The sequence below is a fragment of the Dasypus novemcinctus genome, chromosome 10, assembly GCF_030445035.2.
Source record: "Dasypus novemcinctus isolate mDasNov1 chromosome 10, mDasNov1.1.hap2, whole genome shotgun sequence".
NCBI lineage: Eukaryota > Metazoa > Chordata > Mammalia > Cingulata > Dasypodidae > Dasypus > Dasypus novemcinctus.
Window position 1 is genome coordinate 98,789,904 of NC_080682.1, and position 26,059 is coordinate 98,815,962.

The window sequence follows — 26,059 nt, forward strand, 5'->3', positions numbered from 1 at the left end:
TACCCTATTCTGGAGAGACACTTTACTTCTCTAAAGTCCAATACCTCACCTGAAAAATCAGGGTAAACCAGAAATTCTTACACTAAGGTTTCTTGTAAAGTGCTAAAATTCCAGGGGCAGAGTGTTATTCTGTTCATTAATGCTATTATTATATATTACAGCATTCTTGAGAAAGGGAAGGGGTCATTTTGAGATTAATAAAATGCTCCCTTGCAGCCAATATAACTAGAATTATATGTTAAAAATATGAATGTAACCATATCATGGACCATCCCTAACCACACACACTCACACACATTCTGAAAAACTAATATCCTTCCATTTCTTTTATTATTTGGAAAAGACTTAAAACTTCTTTGAAAAATGGTTACCTCTCCAGCTTTCCTTCTTATTACCACTCAAGCCAAGACTTTACACACAACTGAAATCTGTTCTACAAATTGTTATAAATTCTAAAATGTATCTTCTTTTTCTGTGTGTCATGCATTTGCCAAGCGCTTTTCTCCCTTTCTCGTATACTCTTTATCCACCCTTGGGTGGACATTTCTTCCCATCCTTAGGATCTCAGATTGAAAATTATTTCCCAGCTAGATTTCCCTTTTGAAATATATATACTCTAGCTTTGAAAAGGTAATGGAAGGAATTTATTTAGTACCCACCATATGCTTATGAATACACTATTTGTTTTAAAGAGTAATGGTGATGATGTGCCAATCCATATTCTCTTACTCCAGGAATACATGACTATTGCTTCTGTACTCCAAATTAGACATGATGGTCCTTTACAACGGCAGTGCCTACAGACCCTTCCTACTGACTGGGTTCCCTGGCCTGGAGGCCTTCCATCCAGTGATATCCATTTTGTTTTGTGTCCTGTACCTCATTGCCCTTATAGGGAATAGTGCCATTTTAGTAGTTATCCAGGTGGAAGAGTCACTTCATGCTCCCATGTACCTTTTTCTCTCCATGTTGGCTGCAAGTGACCTCGGACTCTGTGTTGCCACACTGCCCACTCTGCTCAAGCTTTTCTGGTTCAATGTCCGTGAAATAAACTTTGATGCCTGCCTCATCCAGATGTTCTTCATCCATGTTTTCTCTCTAATGGAATCAGGCATCCTGCTCACCATGGCTTTTGATCGCTATGTGGCAATCTCCAACCCACTCAGATACACCATGATTTTGACTAATGCCACCATTACCAAGATAGGTGTGGGGATTTTGCTAAGGGCTGTGGCAGTTGTCTTCCCAATATCCTTTCTCATTAAGAGACTGAAGTTTTGTAAAGCCAACGTGCTCTCCCACTCATACTGCCTGCACCCAGATATCATCAAGCTTTCCTGTTCTGACCACCGCATTAATAGCATTTATGGCCTCATCATCATTCTCATCACCTTTGGCATGGACTCTGTGCTCATCCTCCTCTCTTATTTGAAGATCCTGACCACTGTGCTGCACATTGCTTCACAGGAAGAACAATTCAAGGCCCTCAACACTTGCGTCTCTCACATCTGTGCTGTGCTGCTCGTCTATGTCCCGATGCTGGGAGTGTCCATTATTCATCGCTTTGGGAAGCATGCTCCACCTGTGGTGCACATTATCATGGGCTACGTGTACCTGTTAGGCCCTCCTGTTCTCAACCCCATTGTGTACTGCATTAAGACCCGGGAGATACGCAACCGTATATTGGGTAATCTATTCAAATTGTAACAGAGATGACATTAGAGTCATTTTCCAAATTCTGGGTTAATCCCCATGAGGTTAACTTCTAGCTTGGGCCAAATAAAAGAAAAATATCAGTGAGGAATACTTCTACGTTCACAGTCCTCGTGCATGTGTTTATATCCCTCACGATTCTGAAAGGTTTGGAAAATAGAAACAGTAAGTTATGACCCTTCATTTCCCCTAAAATAGATAATAGTTGTCAAAATAAATAATATCTCAATACACATGGATATTAGTGAATTTATTGAAAGATTTGTCGTCCAAGAAACAGGGCATACATTATATAACACCTTTCTTTAAAGTTCTTTTTCTTCTTATCTTCTTTTAAATGTTACATTAAAAAAATATGAGGCCCCCTTATACCTCCCACCCCACCCATGCCACCTCTCCCACATCAACAACCTCTTCCATCATTGTGGCACATCCACTGCACCTGGCAAATATATTCTGGAGAACTGCTGCAGTACATGGACAGTGGTCCACATTGCAGTCCACACTCTTCCCCCAGTCCACCCAGTGGGCCACGACAGGACACACAACATCCAGCATCTGTCCCTGCAGCACCACCTAAGACAACTCCAAATCCTGAAAATGCCCCCACATCATATCTCTTTTTCCCTCTCCTGACCATCAGCAGCCACTGTGACCACCCTCTCCACATCATAACACCTTTTAATTTAAATCCATGTATTCCACAATTTAATTCCTGTTGAATAATTTCTACAAAGGTTTCTACTATATTTTTCTTGTTATTCCTCCTTGAGATTCTATTTAATTTTCTGCTTTCACGTGTGAGAGTGTGGTAGACTTTAGATATTACTTTACAAATACATTTTTCATTTTACTATTTGCTATGTATTTTTCCCAATTTTGCTGATATCTGCTGATGAAGTACAGACATATAGCTTAGAAAACTAGGTAGCAAATTTATAAAACAGGTTGAAATCAGAACTTTACTGGTACAATTGCATGGTATGTGTACTTTTTTGTTGGGGCTGTATTTGCTGATCAGCATTCTACTTATTTATGAAATTATATATACAAAAAATAAATAAAAGTAAGTTGTTTACTCCTAGTAGCTCTTATGGTGGATGTTTTACTAAGAATACTTAGTAGAGGAAAGTTATATTTTATTTGGAAATCACCAACTATAGATAGTTTCTTGCCTTCCTGGAGTAATTAAAATGGCATAATAAAGGAGAAATAATAGCAGTTCTTTTGGCAGGTTGCATTTGTAGCATGTCTAGCCAAGAATGAGAAAATAGGTACTTCATGGGTTAAGTCATCAGTTGCTCAGAGGTTGTTGAAAGTCTCACCTACAATTCACTTCCATATTTTGCTGATTGACCCAGGCTTCCTAAACCCACTCCAAAAATAACACCAAAATCTCCATAACATATACTTAGAAGTATTATTGGTATTTTGCTTCTGTTTATGCTTAAGAAATGTATAATATTTCTGAAGAGTCGAACAGTAAAGCAGGAGGTTGAAAGGGTTTATTAAAATTCTTCTCACCTCTAAACAATCTATTCTTTCCGCCTCACCCTTTGGAAATTATTTATTCTTTTCCCGCCTTTATTATTTTCATTCCCTCATTCATTTTTCTTATCTTTTTTAAAGTGTTCATTTTGGGAACTCAGTGGGTATATTTCCTTGGGAAAACTTCCTTATCTTTTCCCTCCGCTGTACAGTATCTGCTCCATAGGACAGGGGACATCCTAATGTTCTGTTCACTGAGGTATTAATACCAGCGGGGAGCTCAGCATACAAATGACCACAAAATATGTATTAAAAGAATAAAGGAATGAATCAATAGTCACAAATTATTGGAGGCACAAACCACAAAGTAGACAAAAATTCAGGACCATAAGCAACAGCAAAAAAAAAAAAAAAAAACGCCATCATTTTTAACGGGCATCAGGGGACACCAGTTGCATTTTGCGTGGGGGCAACATTGGTATTTATTATAAAAGGGCCGTCTTGTAAGATTAGCTGCGAAGATGAGGCTGAAACCCATAATTTGCACACAAGGAATATCTGAAAGGCTATCAGTTATATGAACTCTAATGGGAATGTGTTACAATGGGAAAGACAGTATGCATTTTACATGATTCATTGTTTCTGATTGATAGTAATTTCCAACATTGAAGGTCGTGGATGTCAATAGAAGGATTCAGGATAAATTCAGATGGGTGAACTGGAGTAGGTGACTGCCTGGAGCTCTTTGAAATAAGAGGGCCTGTGATTTCAAACTCCAAGAGGAAATGGAGGCACTTATATAATTGATATTGAAAGTAAACATTACATATGAAAACAATCTGATGAGTTTACATGTCCAACCACTGAGGAGCATCAAAATAGGAATCTTATTTTACTACTTTTTCTTTGTAATCAACTTGTCTCACTTCTCTAACTACTCAGAAATTAATTAGTTTGGAAACTCTCTTTGACTACATGGTATATAAACACTCACATGCACTAAACCACATACAAATCCATTCATGAAAATATCCTCACTGCTATTCATAGCCCTTGTCACTAAATAATTACTTTAAAAGATAGTGACTGAACTTATATCACCAGTTCCTGAAAGGGGACCAAGTTTCTCTCAAAGAGATATGAGAGATGATAACACTAAAAGTACGTTCAACTTCCTCAGAGGAACTCTTTTAGACTGGCTGAGACCACAGATTTCAAAAGAATTTGTTAAACATAATATGTTAGTAACTATTGGGGAAGTATATTTCCTGGACATATATTTACTTCTAAGTAAGAGTCAAATATGGACTCTATTATTTTAAATCAATTCACTTTTTAGTGATGAAAGAAATTCTTTAAGCGTCCTAAAAATACTGTCGATCACATTTTTTTTCCTACTGCTGGAACTTGGCATTTCTTCTTTTATTTTCATTATAGTAGACTTAGCAGTTGGCACATGGTGATTCCAGCATTGCTTATTTAGCTAATGTTAATCTGTAAGAGCTATCTATATTATTTTTGTCAATGGATTCTTTATTTTGGTTATAGTTGTTGCGTCTGTAGAACTTGGTGTGACTTTTTCTTTCCTATTATATTCCAATATTATATTTTTTATTTTTCAAATTAAATATTTAATTTGGCTTTCTATAGGAAATTAAATTTAACTTACTGTATTAGTTCACATTCTGAAGGGAGTTTTTGTTTTTCAAATATTAGACACTTTTTCTACTGCTACTTTTTTCTGTTTGTCTGTAATGTTTCCTTTATTATGTATCACAAGATTCTACATGCTACAGTTGCATTCAGGAATAATTAATGAGTTCATTTTTCCCAGTAGTCTACTGTTTCCTCTACGGAAGTATTAAAATATGCTTCTCACAAATGTCTTTGAATAGATAATTCATTTTTTTATTGCTCTGAAACCAAATGATCAATTTTTAAATTTTGAGGTTGCATTATGTATTGAGCCAAGTTTTCTTCAACAGGAAGGAAGAAAAACTCAATATGATTAAGTAATAGATTTTATAGGGCTTAGTTGCTTTCTTTTATATTCCTATTTATTTTATATATTGTGTGTATGTGTGTGTGTGTGATGCTGTAGCAAATTAATCAGGCAAGATTTCAGGGAAGAAGAAGAGGCCTGATTTTGAAGAGAGGTAAGTATCTTAAAAACAAATAAACAGAATAAACAATATTCTAATAAAAGAAAAGAAACAAAATAATAGAAACTGTTCACTGGGAATGATGTGTTTGGAGAATCTGCCAGGTAATATGATTTTTCTATAATACATAAGTATCTAGGTACAGGCATGGAATAGATGGACACTTGGATTTGCATGAGACTATGGTTTTGCCAAGTGGATGTCACCAAATATATGTGTCACAAGGTATTTTATAATACTAAAAAGATAGACATTTCAATCAATGACCATAGAGTGCATGCCAAATAAACAATTTCGGGAGGAAATTATTTCATTATAACATTGTAACTGTATTTCTTTCTAGGTTATAAAATTCATCCATTAATTTAAATTTGCACCCCCCAATAAATTTAGAAAATTTCCTCAGTGAGATAAAATCATTCTCATTACAGTCATCCTTGTATGCCTATTTCCATAGAGACTGGATTTTAAAAATCAATACAATCATATTCTAATAACATACAACATTTAAATACAAGCCCACGTAATGACTTGCTCCTTGTGCTCATGCTGTAAAAGGAGCAAAATCTTAACACCAGTGTGACTAGATGGTAGCTAAGGTGATCCCTGGTGTTTCTGTACCCATTGCTGTCCACGTCTTGGTGTAAGCCCTCTCCTTGAGTGTGGTCAAACCTGTGACTCGCTTCTAACCTAGAGCACGGAACAAATACACAACGCAGGTGATGTGGTCATTTCCTCCATTTTAGATTAGAGGGAGAAGTGCTCCTTCAAGCCTTGATATGATAAGGCGCCATTTTGAGAAGCCCACGTGGCTAAGAACTGCAGCTGACTTCTATGAGCTATCGTGTCCCCCATGAAATGAGATTGGCCTCTAGTCACAGCAAGCAAAAAACCCACATCCTCAGTTGTGCTGCCACAGGATATGAATTTTGACAACAACCTGACAAATTTCAGAATAATAATCTCCAACTGAGCCTGCAGATGGAAATGCAGCCTGGGCAACACATAAACTATAGCCTTGCTAGAGTCAGAGCAGAGAACAGAAATAAGAATTTGCCTGAGCTCCTGAACCAGGGAAACTGTGACAAAAATAAGGGTGTGTTGTTTTAAGTGACTGAATGTGTGGTAATTGTTGCACATCCTATAAAAGTAACCAACACACACACACATAAAATATTTGAAGGTGTAGGAATAAAATGTTATTTTTAACTTATGTATTAGAATTTTTTTTAATTTATTTACTCACTTATAACTCATTTTGCATTTAAATATTTCTCTCAATTATCGATCATCCATCTTCTGCAAAAATACATTTTAAATATGAAATCAGAAAACAAATTTGAAAAGAATGCCTTTTTCTTCAGAGTGTGAAAGAAACTTTTGCACATATATTTATACTCATAAATATTTTAATGCAAAAGCAATAAAATATTGCTATAGTTTACCTATTATTCAATTTTTATTTAACTTTGTTCTACTTTTACAAATCTTCTATTTCCTTCAAACATTGTTTTAAAAGTACAATCAGAGAAGTATGTTTGGAAAACATTAGCATAGTTCACCAATTTTTAATATTTTTTACACATTGATAAATTTCATTAGTGTTCCTTTTAGATTCCTGTGCTAATTAACTTTAATATTAGGTTTTTACTTTATGTATACCTCAACAGAAATGCAGGAAGAAATCAAAAGAATTTACCTGAGAGCACTTTAAATACAAAGTACACTATATCTATATTATGCAAGAAATTAAGCAACAATTTGTTAAAAAATATCAAATAGCCAAAACTAAAATCATGATATGTGTTTATATTCAGTGTTTCTAGAATTAAAAGCATAGAAACACTAAGCTTCTGTGCCTTATACTTGACTACCATCCTGGGCAATCGTACCATATGGTGATTAGGGTGGACCAACCACTTAATGAACCCACACATTTCTTTATTTCCATCCTGGCTGTCAGTAACCTGGGCTACCACCTAACCTATACTGCTTAAGCTTTTCTGATTCTGTGTTTGTGAAATAGACTTTGATGCATGCCTTACCCAGATGTACTTTATTTATATCTTCTCCATGATGGAGTCATGTATCCTACTATTGATGGCTTGTGGCCACTATGTAGCCATCTCCAGCCCTTTCAGATACACTGCCATCCTCAGCAATGTCTCCATTGTGAAAATTTCTGTGGGGTGTGTATCATGGTCAATCATTGTTTTCATCTTAGACCCTATCCTCATTAAGCCACTAAACTTTTGTGAGGGCAGTGAGCTTTCCCGTTCCTATTGTCTATCCCAAGATATTATTAAGCTCTCCTGCTCTGACTACCATATAACAGCTTTTTAGGACTCACTGTCATTATCATCACATTTGTGGTTTATTCAATTTGTTTTCTTATATACAGGGTATAAAAAAGTAGTGGTGCACTGTACATGTTTAATAAATAAACTTTAAATAAACCAGAGAAGGAGCCCATAGCCAACAAATTGAGGTAGGGATAACAGAAGGTCCTTAATTAAGTGGTTACAGCAATGAGTTAGCAAACTCTAAAATTTCCTACATCTATATTTCTAGTATGTCAGTTAATGGAATTCCTGATTGTTAAAGATAATTCATTTTCATTTTGCAATTCATAGCTGAAACAATCATTAGTGATAGAATTTACATAAAATAATTTTTCAAATCCCAGAAATTATTTATGGCTAAAATATTCTAACAACATTAATATAAATATGTTTTGAAAATATTTGCCACAGTAATTTTAAGAAGTGATACACTATTTTTTTAAGATTTATTTTTTCTATATTTATTTGTCCTCCCCCTCATTGTTTGCCCTCACTGCCTGTTCTTTCTGTCTGTTCATTGTTTGTTCTCTGTGTCTGCTCGTCTTCTTTTAGGAGGCACTGGGAACCGATGGCAATGCCTAGCATGTGGGAGAGAGGCACCCAATCGTTTGACCCACCTCTGCTCCCTGCTTGTTATGTCTCTGATTGTGTTTCCTCATTGTGTGTCTTCATTGCATCATCTTGTTGCACCACTCCATTGCATCATATTGTTGTCTTGCTCATCTTCTTTAGAAGGTCCCCATAATCAAAACTGGGACCTCCCATGTGGTAGGCAGGTGCCCAACTACTTGAGCCACATCTGTTTCCCTTTGTTTTAAAATATAAACAATTCATTTTTTATTGACTTTGTAATAATATTACATTAAAAAATATATATATATATGAGATCCCATTCAACCCCACCAACCCCACCCCACCTCTCCCCCCCCAGCAACATTCATTCCCATCATCATGACACATCCATTGCACTTGGTAAGCACATCCCTGGGCACCTCTGCACCTCATGGTCAATGGTTCACATCATGGCCCATACTCTCCCCCGTTCCATCCAGTGGGCCCTGTGAGGATTTACAATGTCCGGTGACTGCCCCTGAAGCACAATCCAGGGCAGCTCCATGTCCCAAAGACGCCTCCACTTCTGATCTCCTCCCGCCTTTCCCCATACCCATCAGCCACCATGTCCACTTTTCCCAATCCAATGCCACCTTTTCTATGTGGACATTGGATTGGTTGTGTCCATTGCACCTCTATGTCAAGAGGAGGCTCAGATTCCACATGGATGCTGGATGCAATCCTCCCACTTTCAGTTGTAATCACTAGGCTCCATGGTGTGGTGGTTGTCCCTCTTCAACTCCATCTTAGCTGAGTGTGGTGAGTCCAATGAATCAAACTGTAGGTGCTGGAGTCTGCTGAGGCTCAGGACCTGGCCATCACACTGTCAGTCCAGAGATTCAAATCCCCCAAATATATCCCAAACCCCAACACCAACTGCACCTCCAGCACATTAGCATGAAAGTCCCATGAAGAGAGATCCCATCTGAGTCCAGATTCATCACACATAAACACCATTTCCAAAGAGGGGCCATCTGACCTGGTAGTTAACCCCATCGGCCATGACCATGACTCCCACGGGTCTCTTTAGCCCTCAAAGGAACCAATACCTGGGGGTTGTATCTGCTCTATCTGTCTCTCAGACCCCGCTCAGTTGTGCACAAGGGCAATCCTTCTGGCAGCCTCCAGACTCTTTTTTAGAGACTCGTAGCCATATAAACTCATTTCTCCTTTCCATTTCCCCCTTACATTAGGTCAAACAGCATTTTAAAGTCATGTTATTTTATGTAGACAGGGATATTCTGCTGATCCGCATTGAACCTTCCGTATAAGGTCATTTTCCAGTTGCATCATCAGTTGGTAGTTGATAGTGGTCCCTCGGTGCCAGGGAGGCTCATCCCCAGGTGTCATGTCCCATGCTGGGGGGAAGGCATTGCATTTACATGCCAAGTTTGGCTTCGAGACTGGCCACATTTGAGTAACATGAAGGGTGACAGGAGGAAATTCCCAGGCACAATGCTGCTCTAGGCCTTGTTCTTATTTCAGGCCCATCAGCTCACAAGCATAGTCATTAGCATCAGGGGCTCACTGTTGAACCCCCACTCCCCCCTGGTCCCCACCGCTGCACCTGGGAGATTGTCGCTGCTCCCCTAGGGACCACGATAGAGCACCACTGGCCAGGAACCCAGTACCCTCCCTGCTGTGGTTTTTAATTGTTGCCTTTATGAGTATATCCAAACATTACCATGCACCCTGGACATATGTTCTGTATAGCTCCCTGTCAGCCATATATCTCCTGTCAATGGTATCCCATACCAGTATCCCTCCATTGCCATTGTTGAACCACTCTGTGATCCAGAACTCCCTGAAATTTGAAGCCCAATATAATGTCAGGGTCCCTTACTAGGAAATGGCATATAGCGATGGGTTTAAAGGTTAGATAAAGAATACGTGTTGACTTGGAAAAAATTCTACATCCTATCTTTTTCTTTTCTGTTCTTTTTCCCCCTAATTATTGAGCTTCTCTTCACAGGAGTCCTAGACCACAGCAATGCATATATATAATATACAGCACTCCCATACATCCACCACAAAACCTTTTCCCTTCCACATCGATACTCTTACACCCTATTCACATCATATTTACTTAACATGATGTACAGAGTCTGAGACAATAGCTTTCTAACATGGTGACATCTGTGCTTACATTGTGGTGCATACTTTAGGATACACAGTTTTTTACATTCTTAGTTATCCTATGTTTTACATTATGGTTTACATTATCAGTCTGTCATCTCCTATATGTTATGGTGTAATATTACATGTTTTATATCCATCCTTGTGTACTCTCACGAAACTCCTCTCTTACCCCCCATTTACCTTGGTTCCACACATTTAACGTCCATTTTCCTTTCCACCTTGGTGCCCACAGTGACAGCCAACTTCCGTTTCCTGAGGAGCCACTTTCAGAGATAGATGGAATAGTGTTCAGGGCCTAACTTGCTCAACTGCCCCAATGCCCTGGGAGCCACCCTTTCTCTCGAGGGATACAGTTCCCTCTATTTGATGGCATTAGTCCTCCCCAGGATGTGGGTCCACCCCCACTCTCACTACTTGGGTTTCTACCACATGGTGTCACCCACTCTGGCAGAATGAGCATTTAGACATTCCCCAGGAGCCCGTCCTGCATCAGACCCTCCCCTCCCCTCCGAACATTCTAAACAGGTAACCCTCTTTATTATATTTTGATATGATTTTCTCGGCATTTTACTCTCCACCAACACCTGACCTTCTCCTGTGTTCGTATGCTACCCCTCCCTCCCCCCACTTTTGGGCAATGTTACCCATCCGCCCCTCCCCAGCCACCCTCAAACCCGCAAAGCCCCAACCAAAGGCAACCCCTTGCCCCCCTTTTATCTCTTTATGTTAATACTTACCACCATCTCGTCTTAAATTCCACCCCTGCAGACATTGGCTCACATCCTTCCTCCACCCTCCGATTTCCTGTAAGCCTATCGTTCAGTCTCTTGCTATCTAGGGCAGCTTGGTTATTTCATATCATTGAGGTCATGTAGTATTTGTCCTTCAATGTCTGGGTTGCTTCACTCAACATAAGCTTCTCAAGATTCATCCATGTTATCACATGTGTTTGTAGTGTGTTTGTTCTTATAGCCGAGTAGTATTCCATTGTGTGTATATACCACATTTTATTGATCCACTCACCTGTTGATGGGCATTTGGGTAGCTTCCAAATTTTGGCGATAGTGAACAATGCTGCTATGAACATTGGTGTACATATATTGGTTTGTGTCCTTGTTTTCAGTTCTGCTGGGTATATACCCAGCAGTGGTATTGCTGGGTCATATGGCAAATCTATGGCTGGTTTTTGAGAAACTGCCATACTGTCCTCCAGAATGGTTGGATCCTTCTGCATTCCCACCAGCAGTGGATGAGTGTTCCCCTTTCTTCACATCCTCTCCAGCATTTGTAGTCTTCTGTTTTTTTCATAGCTGCCAATCGTATGGGTGTAAGATGGTATCTCATTGTGGTTTTGATTTGCATTTCCCTGATAGCTAGAGATTTGGAACATTTTTTCATGTGCTTTTTTGCCATTTGTATTTCTTCTTTGGAGAAGTGTCTGTTTAAGTCTTTTTCCCATTTTTTAAATGGGTTGTTTATCTTTTTATTTTCAAGATACAGGAGTTCTTTATATATGCAAGTTATAAGTTTCTTATCAGATATATGGTTGCCAAATATTTTCTCCCACTGTGTGGGCTCCCTTTTTACTTTCTTGACAAACTCCTTTGAGGTGCAGAAGGCTTTAATTTTGAGGAAGTCCCATTTATCTATTAGTTCTTTTGCTGCTCGTGCTTTTGGTGAGATATTCATAAATCCATTTCCTATTACAAGGTCCTGTAGATGTTTCCCTACACTGCTTTCTAAGGTTTTTATGGTCTTGGCTCTTATATTTAGGTCTTGCTCCATCTTGAGTTGATCTTTGTATAAGGTGTGAGATGGTAATCCTCTTTCATTCTTCTACATATGGCTATCCAGTTCTCCAGACACCATTTGTTGAATAGGCCACTCTCTCCCAGTTGAGAGGGTTTGGTGGCTTTATCAAATATTATGTGGCTGTATATGTGAGGTTCTATATCAGAGCTTTCAATTTGATTCCATTGGTCTATGTGTCTCTCCTTATGCCAATACCATGCTGTTTTCACCACTGTAGCTTTGTAGTATGTTTTGAAGTCAGGTAGTGTGATTCCTCCAATTTCGTTTTTCTTTTTCAGTATGTCTTTGGCTATTCGGGGTCTCTTTCCTTTCCAAATAAATTTCATAGTTAGTTTTTCTAGTTCCTTAAAGAAGGCTGTGTTGATTTTTATTGGGATTGCATTGAATGTGTAGATCAGTTTTGGTAGGATAGACATCTTAATAATGTTCAGTCTTCCTATCCATGAACAAGGAATATTCTTCCATTTATTTAGGTCTTCTTTGATTTCCTTGAACAATCTTGTACAGTTCTCGGTGTATAAGTTCTTTACCTCTTTAGTTAAATTTATTCCTAAGTATTTGATTTTTTCATTTACTATTGTGAATGGTATTTGTTTCTTGATTTCCTCCTGATCTTGCTCATTATTGGTATACAGAAATGCTACTGATTTTTGCGCATTGATCTTATAACCTGCAACTTTACTAAACTCATTTATGAGTTCTAGAAGCTTTGTTGTAGATCTCTCAGGGTTTTCTATGTATAGGATCATGTCATCTACAATTAAGGAAATTTTGACTTCTTCCTTTCCAATTTGAATGCCTTTTATTTCTGGTTCTTGCTTCAGTGCTCGAGCAAGTACTTCTAAGACAATGTTAAATAGGAGTGGAGACAGTGGGCATCCTTGTCTTGTTCCTGAGTTTAGAGGGAAGGATTTTAGGATTTCTCCATTGTAAACAATGTTGGCTGTAGGTTTTTCATATATACTCTTTATCATGTTCAAAAAATTTCCTTGTATTCCAATCTTTTGGAGTGTTTTTATCAAGAAAGGGTGCTGTATTTTGTCAAATGCTTTTTCTGCATCAATAGATACAATCATGTGATTTTTTTCCTTCAATCTGTTTATATGGTGTATTACGTTGATTGATTTTCTTATGTTGAACCATCCTTGCATACCTGGGATGAATCCCACTTAGTCGTGGTGTATAATTTGTTTAATGTGTTGTTGAATACAATTAGCAAGTATTTTGTTAAGTATTTTTGCATCTAGGTTCATTAGAGAAATTGGTCTGTAATTTTCCTTTCTTGTGATGTCTTTGTTTGGCTTTGGTACTAGGGTAATGTTGGCATCATAGAAGGAGTTGGGTAATGTTCTTTCTGTTTTGATTTTTTGGAATAGTTTCAGCAGTATTGGTGTCAGTTCTTTCCGGAATGTTTTGTAGAATTCACCTGTGAAGCCATCTGGCCCTGGGCTCTTCTTAGTTGGGAGATTTTTAATAACTGATTCTATCTCTCTGCTTGTGATTGGTTTGTTAAGATCATGAATTTCTTCTTTTGTCAATATGGGCTGCTTATGTGTTTCTAGGAATTTGTCCATTTCCTCTAGATTGTCATTTTTGTTGGAATATAGTTTTTCAAAGTATCCTTTTATGATAGTCTTTATTTCTGTGGGGTTAGTGGTGATATTGCCTTTCTCATTTCTTATTTTGTGTATTTGCATCTTCTCTCTTTTTTTCTTTGTTAGTCTCACTAAAGGTTTGTCAATTTTGTTGATCTTCTCAAAAAACCAGCTCTTGGTCTTGTTTATCTTTTCAAGTGCTTTCTTATTTTCTATTTCATTTAGTTCTGCTCTTATCTTTGTTATTTCCTTCCTTCCTCTTCCTGTTGGGTTACTTTGTTGTTGTTTTTCTAATTCCTTCAAATGTGCAGTTAGTTCTTCAATTTTTGCTCTTTCTTCTTTTTTGATATATGAATTTATGGCTATAAATTTTCCTCTCAGTACTGCTTTTGCTGCATCCCATAAATTTTGGTATGTTGTGTTATCATTATCTTTTGATTCAAGGTAGTCATTGATTTCTTTTGAGATTTCCTCTTTGACCCACTGTTTTTCTAAGAGTGTGCTGTTTAATTTCCAAATCGTGGTGTGAAATCTGGGCTTCTGTCCCTTGCAAATTTCCAGCTTGACTCCACTGTGGTCAGAGATATTGTTTTGTATGATTTCAATCTTTCTGAATTCATTCAGCCTTTCTTTGTGGCCCAGCATATGATCTATCTTGGAGAATGATCCATGTGCGCTTGAGAAGAATGTATATCCTGCTGTGTTTGGGTGCACCAATCTATATATGTCTATTAGATCCAGCTCCTCTAATATACTGTTCAGATGTTTTGTTTCTTTGGTGGTTGTCTTTTGAGATGTTCTGTCCAGAGTTGATAGTGGTGTATTAAAATCCCCCACTATAATTGTAGATGTATCTATTGTTTCGCTTAGTTTTTCCAGCATTTGCCTCACGTATTTAGAGGAACCCTTGTTAGGGGCATAAATATTTATGATTGTTCGATCTTCTTGACAGATTTTCCCTTTCACTAAAATGTAGTATCCTTCTTTGTCTCTCACAATTGTTTCACATTTAAAGTCTATTTTGTCTGATATTAATATAGCTACTCCTGCCTTTTTTTGGTTATTGTTAGCTTGTATGATTGTTTTCCAGCCATTCACTTTCAATCTCCATGCGTCTCTGGCTCTAAGATGTGTCTCTTGTAGACAGCATACGGATGGGTCATATTTCCTTATCCAGTGTCCCAGTCTGAATCTTTTGATAGGTGAGTTTAATCCGTTGACATTCAGTGTTATTACTTTCAAGGAATTATTTGTGTTAGCCATATTTTGATTGGATTTGTGTTTGTCATATTTTGCTTGTATTTTTTTGTCTTTTTTGTTGTTGTTGTTGTTCTTATACTCTCCTCCAACTCTGCCTTTCCTGTTTTTTCCTTTCTTCCTGCAGAACTCCCTTTAGCATTTCTTGAAGGGGAGGTTTCTTGTTGGTATACTCTTTCAGTTTCTGTTTGTCTGCGAATATTTTGAACTCTCCATCATGTTTGAATGCTAGTTTAGCTGGATAGAGTATTCTTGGTTGGAAATTTTTTTCCTTTAGTACCTTAACTATATCATACCACTGCCTTCCTGCCTCCATGGTTTCAGATGAGAAATCAGCACTTAATCTAATTGAGCTTCCCTTGTATGTGATGGTTTTCTTTTCTCTTGCTGCTTTTAGGATTTTCTCTTTGTCTTGAGCATTGGATAATTTGACAAGTATATGTCTTGGGGTGGGCCTGTTGGGGCTTATGACTAGTGGAGTGCGCTGTGCTTCTTGGATATGCACATCTGTCTCTTTCAGTAGATTTGGGAAGTTTTCAGCCATTATTTCCTGCAACACTCCTTCTGACCCCTTTCCCTTCTCTTCACCTTCTGGAATGCCTATAATACGTATGTTTGAGTGTTTTGCATTGTCATTCAGGTCCCTAAGTCCTAACTGGATTTTTTCTATCTTCTTATTGACCCCTTCTACTATCTGTTTGATTTCTGATGTACTGTCTTCCACATCACTAATTCTCTGCTCTGTCTCTTCTAGTCTGCTGATATTTGCTGCAAGTGTATTTTTGATTTCTTGAACTGTGGTGTTCATTCCCATCATATCTGTTATGTTTTTGCGTATGTCTGCAATTTCCCCTCCAAGTGATGTCTTCATGTTGTTAAACTCTTTCATTACTTCGTCAAATTTGTCGGTGATAAATGTTCTGAGATCTTTCATTGCTTGTGCAAAGTTTTGTTCCCCTTCATGATTTTTGGTTTGTTGAATGGATTCAGCCATATTTTCCTGATTACTGGTTTGGTTTGTAGACTTTTGTTGCTTTCTGGTCATCTCTTTATCTTGACAGATTTAATCAGTTCCTTAGCTTCTTTGTCTACTCTTGGAGGTTAATTAACTGTTATTTTTGCATAGGTGTTATATCTTCTCTTTGTCACTTTTTTCTTCTTATTCTAATTTCTTGTTGTTGGTTAAGTTCACTTTAAAGGAAAGTCATAGTGTTGGGGAAAGGCAATTGTGTAAGCAAGGAAAAGTGTAAAGTAGTATTGGTGATATATGTTAACAAAGCAAGAATATGAGATCTGGGAGGATGGAGGTTAGATTCATGTAAATTGTGTAGAGTTATAGCAGTAGGTAGAGTACTTATTATGAGGTAGATGATTGAATATGGGAGGAATATGGTATGAGCTAAAAAGCTATTGTTTTCGTGAGAGAGGGAAAGAGCAAAGAAAGGTAATAGTTTCAAGAGTGGATAACAGACAGAAAACAAAACAAAGTTATTAGGAATTAAGACTTAGACCCTTCGTGGATCGAAGAAAGGGAGGTGGGAGGTGGAATATAGGAGAGACAGTAGATGGGTGGCAGATATCAAGATGTAGGGGAAAGAGGATAGTGTAGGTAGCCTAAATCAGTTCACACAGAAATGAGGCAGTGGAGGATGAGAAAACCCAGCGAATGTGAGGTGTTTCCTGCCGCACCTATTGTATAATTGAGTTAAAATAAACTAAGTAGAATATGAGGGACAAGAGGGAGAGAGACAACAGAAAAAAAGAAAAAGAAAAAAAAGGGGGGGAAGGGACAAAAGGAAGAAAGGAAAAGAGGGTGGGCAAAGGGTGGGGAACAGGTAGGGGAAAGAAAAAAAAAAAAAACAGATATACATGAACCAGAATTAAAACACCCACTACACAGCACCTACCACACACACACAAAAAAACCTTTAATAACTGAGTAAAAAAAGACTTTGGGGGATACGCTGTGAGAGAAGTCTAGGGGATAATGCGGTGTTAGCAATCAGGGAATTGAAAAAAGTAAAGAATAAGTCAAAATGAAAATAAAAACAAAACAAAATGAAACGATAAAGAAAAAAATGCCAACGTTGAAGGCTAGGGCATTTAAGGACCTCAGATGGACCTCAGTGTGTGATGGATTCAGGGATGTAAAGTCTGAGATATTGAGGACTCAAGAGGTGTGAGTCTCTGCGGTGTGGGCCACCAGAGTTTAGGGAATTCAGGCCTGGCAACCTCCAATCTGGTCAACAGGAAGCCTGGGAGCCCCGCAGTGTAACACAGCCCTCAGGGATCCCCACAGCTGGGTGCCAGCCCTGTGGGGGAAGTCAGATCCGCAAACTCTATATTATGACTGAACCCTTCAATTCACTTACTTAGCTGGGCTCATTAGTATTGGTATATCTCACTTCAGCTTTTGGACAGCTCCCGTCCTGTGATTCCAAACCACTGCCACTAGATGGCGCCTCTACACCACAGCCACTTTACTAGTACAGATCCGAAGCCCGGCCTGTGACACCGAAAACAGATTCCAAAACCGGAATTCCCAAGCTTCGCAGAATATTCCCTAATCGGCTTCCAGACATGTCCCCCTCCCTTACCGCAGCCTAAAACAGTATTCCATTTACGTCTCTTTATTGCCTACAGCCTATTTGGGTTGGAGCTCGGTTGCCGGGCTTTTGGGGGTGGGGCTTCTGGCGGAAGCGCTATTGTTTGTATTCGCAATCCAAAGTTTCTCCCGCTTCACAACAAAACACTGTCTATCTTCCCAAATCGATCCACAAAGGTGACCCGCCGCATCAACCCGCCAACAGCTCTCCCAGAACTCGCGAACTCCTCAGCACCTCAGACCCATCCAAAAGCGGAGCCACCGGGCAGTACCGCGGTTCCCCCCACCCCCAACAGGGAGGAGCCCATGCGCGGGTCTCACCTGCGGGGAATAGAACCCAAATTATATCCACCAGACCAATCCTCTCCGTCACCCCTCCACCCAATCGATGTCCAGGCACCTCTGCCCTGCAAAAATCCCAAAAAAGCCCCACCCTGGAGAACCTGCAGCTGCGCCCAGCCGTCTCCTCCCGGGACAGACCGCCAAGGCAAGTTCACTCAGTGACCATCTTGCCTCCTCCTCTCTAAACAATTCATTGAAATTGATAAAAATAATATTTCAATTAAGTAAATAATAGGGAAATATGATGTTGAAAATTTCGAGAACAGCCAAGATATGTCACTGATATAATACTAAAATATTCATTTTTCTATTTTAGAAATGCCAACTGAAAGATTAATGATTTATAAACTTTGGCTATCAAATTGGAAAAACTTTTAAAAGAATAATCCTTAATGATTGTGAAAGTACTGGCGATATTCACTCACTTATAGAGTTTTAGAATATAGATTCATACCAACTTTCTGGAAATTATTTTGAATGGAAAATAGCAAATGCTTAAAAGCCCATTCTCTTTATATTAGCTATAAGTACATTCAGCTTCATATAAAAACAAATTATCAAAAACTCTGACAAAATATATTTGTTAACTATGTATTTTGAAGCCAATGTCCATCCCTGGCTAGGACTCAAGCCCAGACTCAGGCCTCTTCCATGTATATTCCTTTGCCCATTTAGAAGCAGATGATAAGACCTATAACTTGATAGATTTTCTTAATTGTATAAATATTTTAAGCAAGATATATTTTTTGGGAAATACAACTCAGTCATAAAAATCTGGAAAAATCAGGGAATATAAATGGATTAATGATATTACAGTCTAATACCTAATATTAAAAGATATGATTAAAGTGTTGCCCCTCAATATCAAGGCACTTTGCAAAATGTTGATGAGCTAAGTGGATTAATGCATTTCACATGTTTCTGTGAAATACATATTTCCTCAGATAATCTAGATCTCTGAATTTTACTTAAAAAGCTTCAATCATTAACATACACGAGAAGAAGAAAGAGAGGATACATTCTGTAAATCATCATCATCATTATAATTTATATTTTCTGACTTTATAACCACCTTCTAAAATGGTTTCTGAACTCTAACGTGCAAGTGCTCTGTGTCATTATTAGGTCAGTTTTTTTGTTTTCTGTCAGATCTTAACTAGAGCTACTTTCTTTGGAGAACCCCCCACCAATTTTAATGATCCAGATCACAGGTTATATAACCTCATGTCACAAATGTGTTTATTTTAACTTTGTAAATTTTTCCATGCCTCCCTTACACACTTGTTGGAACAATTTCTCCTGGTTTTGTTCTAAGTTCTCATTTGTATTGCAGTAAAAACAAAGTGTACTTCTAGTTTTAAGTCTGAAAGCTGAATTCCATTTTCGTTCTCAAGGAGGATTTATCAATTGGGGGAATCATAAAAAATTATAGCCAAAATCAAGAAAATCACATTCCCCTAAAAATAGACTCTTGTCGGCCTGGAAAATTGATCTTGGGTTAAAGGCTTAATGATCTAAATTGCATTCCTGAAGGTGGTAATTGCCACCATCAATGCCACCCTTATCACCATCCTCTTCAGTTGTGACTGCACGATGAATAAGGAGCATCAAGATTATTAATTAAATTTTCTAGGTAACAAATTCAGGGAAATTATTTCTGGATATCAAAAGTATTTATTTTGCTAATAGAGTAAGAATTCATATTACATAAAATAAATTGACATTTTGGTCTACAAGTATATTGTGAGATTGGTATTGGTCATGATTTCTTTCGAGTCCTATTAATTTAGGGGTAATTTTAGACCTATAAGTTGAAGTAATAGATGTTAAATTGTGCTAATTTATGTGCAGAAATGAAAAACTGCACTCTGTTTGTGAGGCCTAATTAATCTCCTCAGTTAGAAATGTATTTTTATTTGAAGTCTAGTTTGATTATTCTAAAGACTAAAAAGAAAAAAAAATGGTTAGCTCCCTTTGAAAAGTGGAAGTTTTTCAAAGTCCAATCACACGTTTTTTTCTCAGTAAAACCCCAATACCTCAGAGTGGAGGACACCTAGTTAATTGTATAGTATTATGTTAAGTCTAAATACTGATCTGTCATAAAAATGCAGAGTTGTAGTTCAGAGACTTGGACTAGGATAGAAAACTATCAGATGAGTTTAAAAATGAAAAATGTTTTACAAGTGTTAAAGAGATGGTTTAATCAACTAGTCCAGATATTGACTGTGGGGTCTCAGGTGTAAAAGGACCACTTAGCAGGTAGAATAACCAAAGTCTCCTAGGCCCAGAGGTTATTCCCTGGGTGGTTGTTTTTTATAGATATCAAAATACCATAAAGATGTATAAATATTCTTCTCTCAGTTCTCATAATCTAGTAATGACTTTTTATCCAACACCTAGGACTCTCACTGTGGGAAGTACCAAGAGGAAATTCAAGATTTACCCTTTTATGCTCCTAGTGGTTTAGAAAAACCATGTATCTAAAAGGTAAATTAGAATCACTTATTATTTAAAACCCGGGGTTTTAGAATTAGGATCCCTAGATTAAAAACAGAGTTTACACATTCACTGGTGATATAAACTTCCTAAAGTTAATCCTTCAGTGTCTGAGATTTCTCTTATGTAAAAACGGGCTAATAACAATAACTTCCCTATGTAGTAGAGGAGAACTTTAAACTGGACAATCTATGTAAAGTGTTGAGAGGAGTTTTCAGGAAAATGTTTGTCACATTGTAAGCATTGGTATGTTTTTGCATTTTTCATATTTTTTTTACTATTACTGCTGTTTTGTTCCTTATTGTATTGATATGTGATATGTCTTCTATTTAAATATGCTGATATTTCCTGCGTGGGTGCTATGAAGACACCCAAATGAATTAGGAAAATCTCAGTCTTAAGAGACCCCCATAAAATTGTGAACAGAGTTGCCTGCTTTAACAAAGTAACTCTAGGAACTTTCATTAAAGCCAATATATCTATTCTGTTAATATATGTTTGCTCTTTGATGAGAAGTTTTTTGTTTTCTTTTAATCCAAATTTTGGGTGAGAATGAGAGAGAGAGTGAGAGAGAAAGAATAAGATAAATGCATATTGATAATGTGATAATGTGTCTCAGTTATTTGTTAAGGGTTGGGATAATCTGGAAAAGATGATTTCAAGTAATGCAAAGAATGATTGATAGATACCTTGTAAAGTAGTTTTATGGCTATCTGATCATGTGACAGCCACTCATGAAAAGTGAAGACTATGGAATTCCAGATTTGGGTGACTTTTTTAAGGCAATAGTATTTATTATGCTTAACTCTTTGAAACTTCCAAAGAGTTGCAGTCCAAAAGTTTTGATAAACATATAAAGTGGCTTTGCCAAAAATATTGCTTTTTTTCTTCATAATTGAGATTTTATTGATTGTTTGGAAGATGAGTACATAGACATTATGAAAAACTGTAAACATTTTTAATATACATACCAAAAACCTAAAAAAGCCATGTAGTCGTAATTCTTTTCCAAAGTAATTCCAGTGTCTTTCTGGCTTAAAATTTGGAGGATATCAACCATCAGTGTCTTCAGATATCGATAAACAGTTATATTATTAGTCCTTATAATTCACAGTTTAATATCATACAAACTACATATTCCCATTTCCAATCTTTCACAGCACATAACAAAGTTATTAGAAAAAGGATGTTGCAGGTTCACACTTTCTGACAGGGAGAACCAAGACAGGAAGTGGGTTTAAAAAGCAATTCTACTAAAAGCATGGAAAGAGAAATAATTTAAAATTTTCAACATATATTAAATGCATGACTGTAACTCTAAATCACCATTTAGCATAGGGGATAAAAACTGCATGCCCCACCCGCAGACTGTTTAGTTGATATTGAAGACAGTCAAGCCTCCTTTAATTCAATAACCCTCTCTTTTCTGGTTGTACCAAAAAGTCATCAGTCAATGATTTCACCTCTTGAAAAAAAAGGAAAAGAAGCATTTACACTTAAAAAATGGGATAAGATGGATTTTCAATTTCCTTCTTAAAAATATTTCTTCTAGAGCTACTGAAACACTTCATTTACCAAAAAAAATACAAACGTTGATAAAATACTCCTGTGGGTTACACAATAAAGGAGAAACAAGACCACTGGTGAGACATGGTAGATAATATTAATCAGAGTTGCCTCTCAGCTGTTTCATCAGACTGGACTCTCCTCATTTTCAGTTTCTCCACGTCTTCCGTAGGCAAATCTTTAGTTTTTTGTTAGCCCTTTCTGATTGTTTTCCCTTTACTTCTCTTTTCATTTTTGGTTGCACTTTTGTTTGTTTGCTTTGCTTTATTTCTTTGTTTTTTGTCTGAAGATCTATCCTTTCTTGCTGCCATTTTTGGCTTCCTTCCCCAGGAACAGGTTTAGATGACAGCTTCGCCTTGGGGTCCTCTTTCCACTCCCCTTTCTCCAATCTTACCATCCTCTAGGACACCTTGGCAGTGGGGGGGAGGGGGGCGGGCGGTTCGGGGAACCTACCAGGCATGGTGGCAGACTAGGGGAGGCTGCAATTCTGGGAGTGCCTAGAGCCTGCACCAAGCCTGGCTGCTGACCACTGCCGCTCCTCTCGCCGCCTGAGCTGATGTGGGGGAGTTACAAAACGTACAGATGCTGGACATTGTACGTTCTGCCATGGCCCATTATGCATGTGCTGCAGCAGTGCTCCAAAATGTATTCACCAAATACAATGAACGTCTTACGATGATGAAAGAGGTTGTTGATGTGGAAGGAGTGTAGTGAGGGCAATGTGGGATATATGGGGACCTCTTACATTTTCTGAATGTAATATTTAAAAAAAAATAAAGAGAAAGGAAAAATTATATATATATATATATATATATATATAATGGAAAACGTTGGGAAAAAAAAACTACTACTTTTGATTGGGAACGTGGGCAACTAAATTGAAGTTGCTTTACAAGCCTCTCAACTGCATAATTCTGTATTTAAAGCATTTTTTAGAGAAGAGTAAAGGTAATTTTATAATACTATTTGATATGTTGAAATAACCCCTATTATAAAATCTCTAAAATTTGATTTTGTTGTCTTGGTTGTTGTTATGAAAATGGCAGTCACTCTGCTATGTGTAAGGCTCTTTCAATGATAGACGTTGAATAATTATTTGGTTTTCTTGTTGTGAATGAGAATATTCTGTCCTCTGAAATTTTCCTTGCCTTCTTTGGCTCAATTTCATGATCCTTGAGGGTCAGTGTTTATTACTATGTAAACAATACTACAGCTTTTACACAGCACTTTAAATTTCAGTGTTATTTCAGCCATTATCTTCAAAGATCTCTATAAGAAGTAAACAAATAAAACTGTTTTCTTTATTGCAGAAAAATTAACAATTAACACTCAGGATGAGAAGCAAGAATTGCAAACTTCATGTTGTTTTCAGTTCTTCAGCAGTCTACCATCTGACCCTTCTTCTGCCATTCAATTTGGCCTCAGAAAAATGGAGAATTATTTCTTCCCTCATTTTATTAAATGTTATGGAGAGAAAAGAAATAGAGAAATCACTATTTAAGGATTATCAAGATGTAAAAGTAGAAATTATGTACAAAAAAGAGATAAAAGTTCTAATAAAATATACATAAATTATATGGTTAGAACCATTGACATTTCAAAAAAGAAAGCATTCAGCTCTTGATTTTTCTGGTTCACACTTTCTTTTCAGAGAGAACGATATATACAAAAGAAGGGAAACAATTTGCACACAATTATTCAGTTATCTAATAATTCATCTCAGGCCATTTTATTCTCTATCTTTATTCCTTCCAGGTTATGTCAAAAAGAATGATTATGATTTGACTGGGAAGAAAAATCCATTTTTTGCAATTGCTCATTCTAGTTCTTTTCCCTGTTTTTCATGCAACAGAGTTTGGCCACTTCTCTGTAACAGCATCTAACTGTACATCCACTCAACTCATTGTCTTTCTGCTGACGGGTATCCCAGGATTAGAAGACTTCCACATATGGATCGCCATTCCTTTCAGTTTCATGTACCTTCTGGCTGTATTAGGCAATGGCCTGGTTATGGCAGTGGTGGCCTGGGACAGGAAACTTCATGAGCCCATGTATCTCTTCCTGGCCATGCTGGCATTCAATGATGTCCTCCTTTGTACAGTCACAGTGCCCAAAATGCTTCTAATCTTCTGGCAAGGCCCTTCTCCATCAACATTTCCTGCCTGCCTCACACAGATGTTTTTTGTTCATGCTCTGTTTCTTTCTGAATCTGCAGTTCTTCTGGCCATGGCTTTTGATCGCTATGTAGCCATCTGTGCACCACTGCACTATACAACCCTACTTACAGGCTCTCTAATTGGCAAGGTGGGATTGGCTCTGGTTGCCCGGAGTGTGGCTGTAGTCACTCCTGGTGTCCTCCTCATTCTCCGGCTGCATTTTTGCCATACCAACATCATCCATCACACCTACTGTGAGAACATGGGCATTGCCAAGTTGGCCTGCAATAGCATCACTCTTAACAGCATTTATGGGCTCACTGCTGCTCTCCTCACCACAGGGTTGGACTTTATCCTCATCTCCCTCTCCTACTGGGTAATCCTACAGACTGTATTCCGACTACCTTCAAGGGAGGCCCAGACAAAGGCCTTTAGGACCTGTGGAGCTCATATTTGTGTAATGTTGCTATTCTATATTCTAGCCTTCTTCTCCTTCTTCACACATCGCTTTGGGTACAACATCCCTAGGCATACCCTTATCCTCCTGGCAAACCTTTACTTACTGGTGCCACCTACCATGAATCCCATTGTTTATGGAGTAAACACCAAAGAGATAAGAATGCGAGTACTAAGGCTCTTTAGATGAAAAAAAGAAAGAGAAAAAAAAAAAATGACCCAAATATTATGAAGCAGCCATTCTATATTCGCTGATTGATTAATTTATGAATCAGTTCTATATTCATTAATTGTTATTAACTGCCTCCCATAAAACAAGCCTAGCACTAGTTCCAGCAGGCGGCAAAACATTTGAGATACATTTCTCTTAAGAGTAATTACCTTAATATAAGATATGTAAAAACACATTACTTATTATGAAAACATATGCAAGTATTGAGGACCACAAAGATTTTGGAAATCTTTTTATTCTCTATTTTATCTTTCCTTTGAGGAAAAGTGGGTATGTAACCAAAAATGTTTAATTAAATTTTCAAGTATATTTTTAAGAATTTTATGCAAAGTTATGTGCTAGGTAATTTCAGAGATACAAGAAGAGATAGTTTCCTATATGCAAAAGAGTTCTGGATAAGAATGAAAATACTTTGTTTGTCTGTATCCTACTGCTACCAGCTTCTAAATAACTAAAACTAAGAGAGCTATATTTTGCTCACATAGTGTTTAAATGAAGAGTGTATACTTATTATTAAGGTACATTTTAAACTAGTGGTTTGTAATCCTTGCCTGCATATAACAATATAGCTGACAGGTTTACAAAATCACTGACTCTCAATTGTCTGTAAGATATATATATATAAAGGGGGATAAAATCCTAAGGCGATGAGTATTTTTTTTCTACCCCTGAGGAAACTAGACCGCCTCAGAGGTTTGAGAACCTCTGCTTGTGCCCTAAAATGCTTTTATGTTAAAGATGAGATTTTTTTAACTTTAAGAAAGATAGAAATAACAGGGAATTTATATAACAAGACATGAACCCCTGACCTCATATGTGAGAAGCTAGCCCATAACCATTAAGTGACATTAGCTCCCCAGAGGTTTTTTTTTATTTTTTAATTTATTTAGCTTGTTTTTTGTTTTTATTTTTTTAGGAGGCTCCGGGAACTGAGTCTGGGACCTCCCCTATGGGAAGCAGGCACTCAACTGCTTGAGCCACGTGTGCTCCTAATAATCATTGGACTTAAATAGAGATTATACACTGGATTTTCTGGGTAGACACAATGTAATGAAATGAGTCCTTAAAGTTGGAAGTGAGAGGCAG

The 26,059-nt window shown here is 37.5% G+C and overlaps 2 protein-coding genes across 2 annotated transcripts; both read left to right on the forward strand.

Annotated features, from left to right (window-relative positions):
- The first annotated feature begins 774 nt into the window (after window positions 1-774).
- Window positions 775-1,707, forward strand: LOC101439814 (olfactory receptor 51G2-like). Its single transcript, XM_004471736.3, has one exon. It carries the CDS (start codon window positions 775-777, stop codon window positions 1,705-1,707), a length of 933 nt encoding a protein of 310 aa, XP_004471793.3.
- An 18,834-nt stretch (window positions 1,708-20,541) lies between these two features.
- Window positions 20,542-24,931, forward strand: LOC101439385 (olfactory receptor 52D1-like). The gene is made up of 2 exons (XM_004471735.2): window positions 20,542-20,554; window positions 23,982-24,931. The coding sequence occupies exons 1-2, from the start codon at window positions 20,542-20,544 to the stop codon at window positions 24,929-24,931; spliced, it is 963 nt and encodes a 320-aa protein (XP_004471792.2).
- The last annotated feature ends 1,128 nt before the right edge of the window (window positions 24,932-26,059 follow it).

Excerpts from the sequence above, each read along its gene's own strand:
- LOC101439814 (XM_004471736.3), top strand. The coding sequence starts at position 775 with ATGGTCCTTTACAACGGCAGTGCCTACAGACCCTTCCTACTGACTGGG.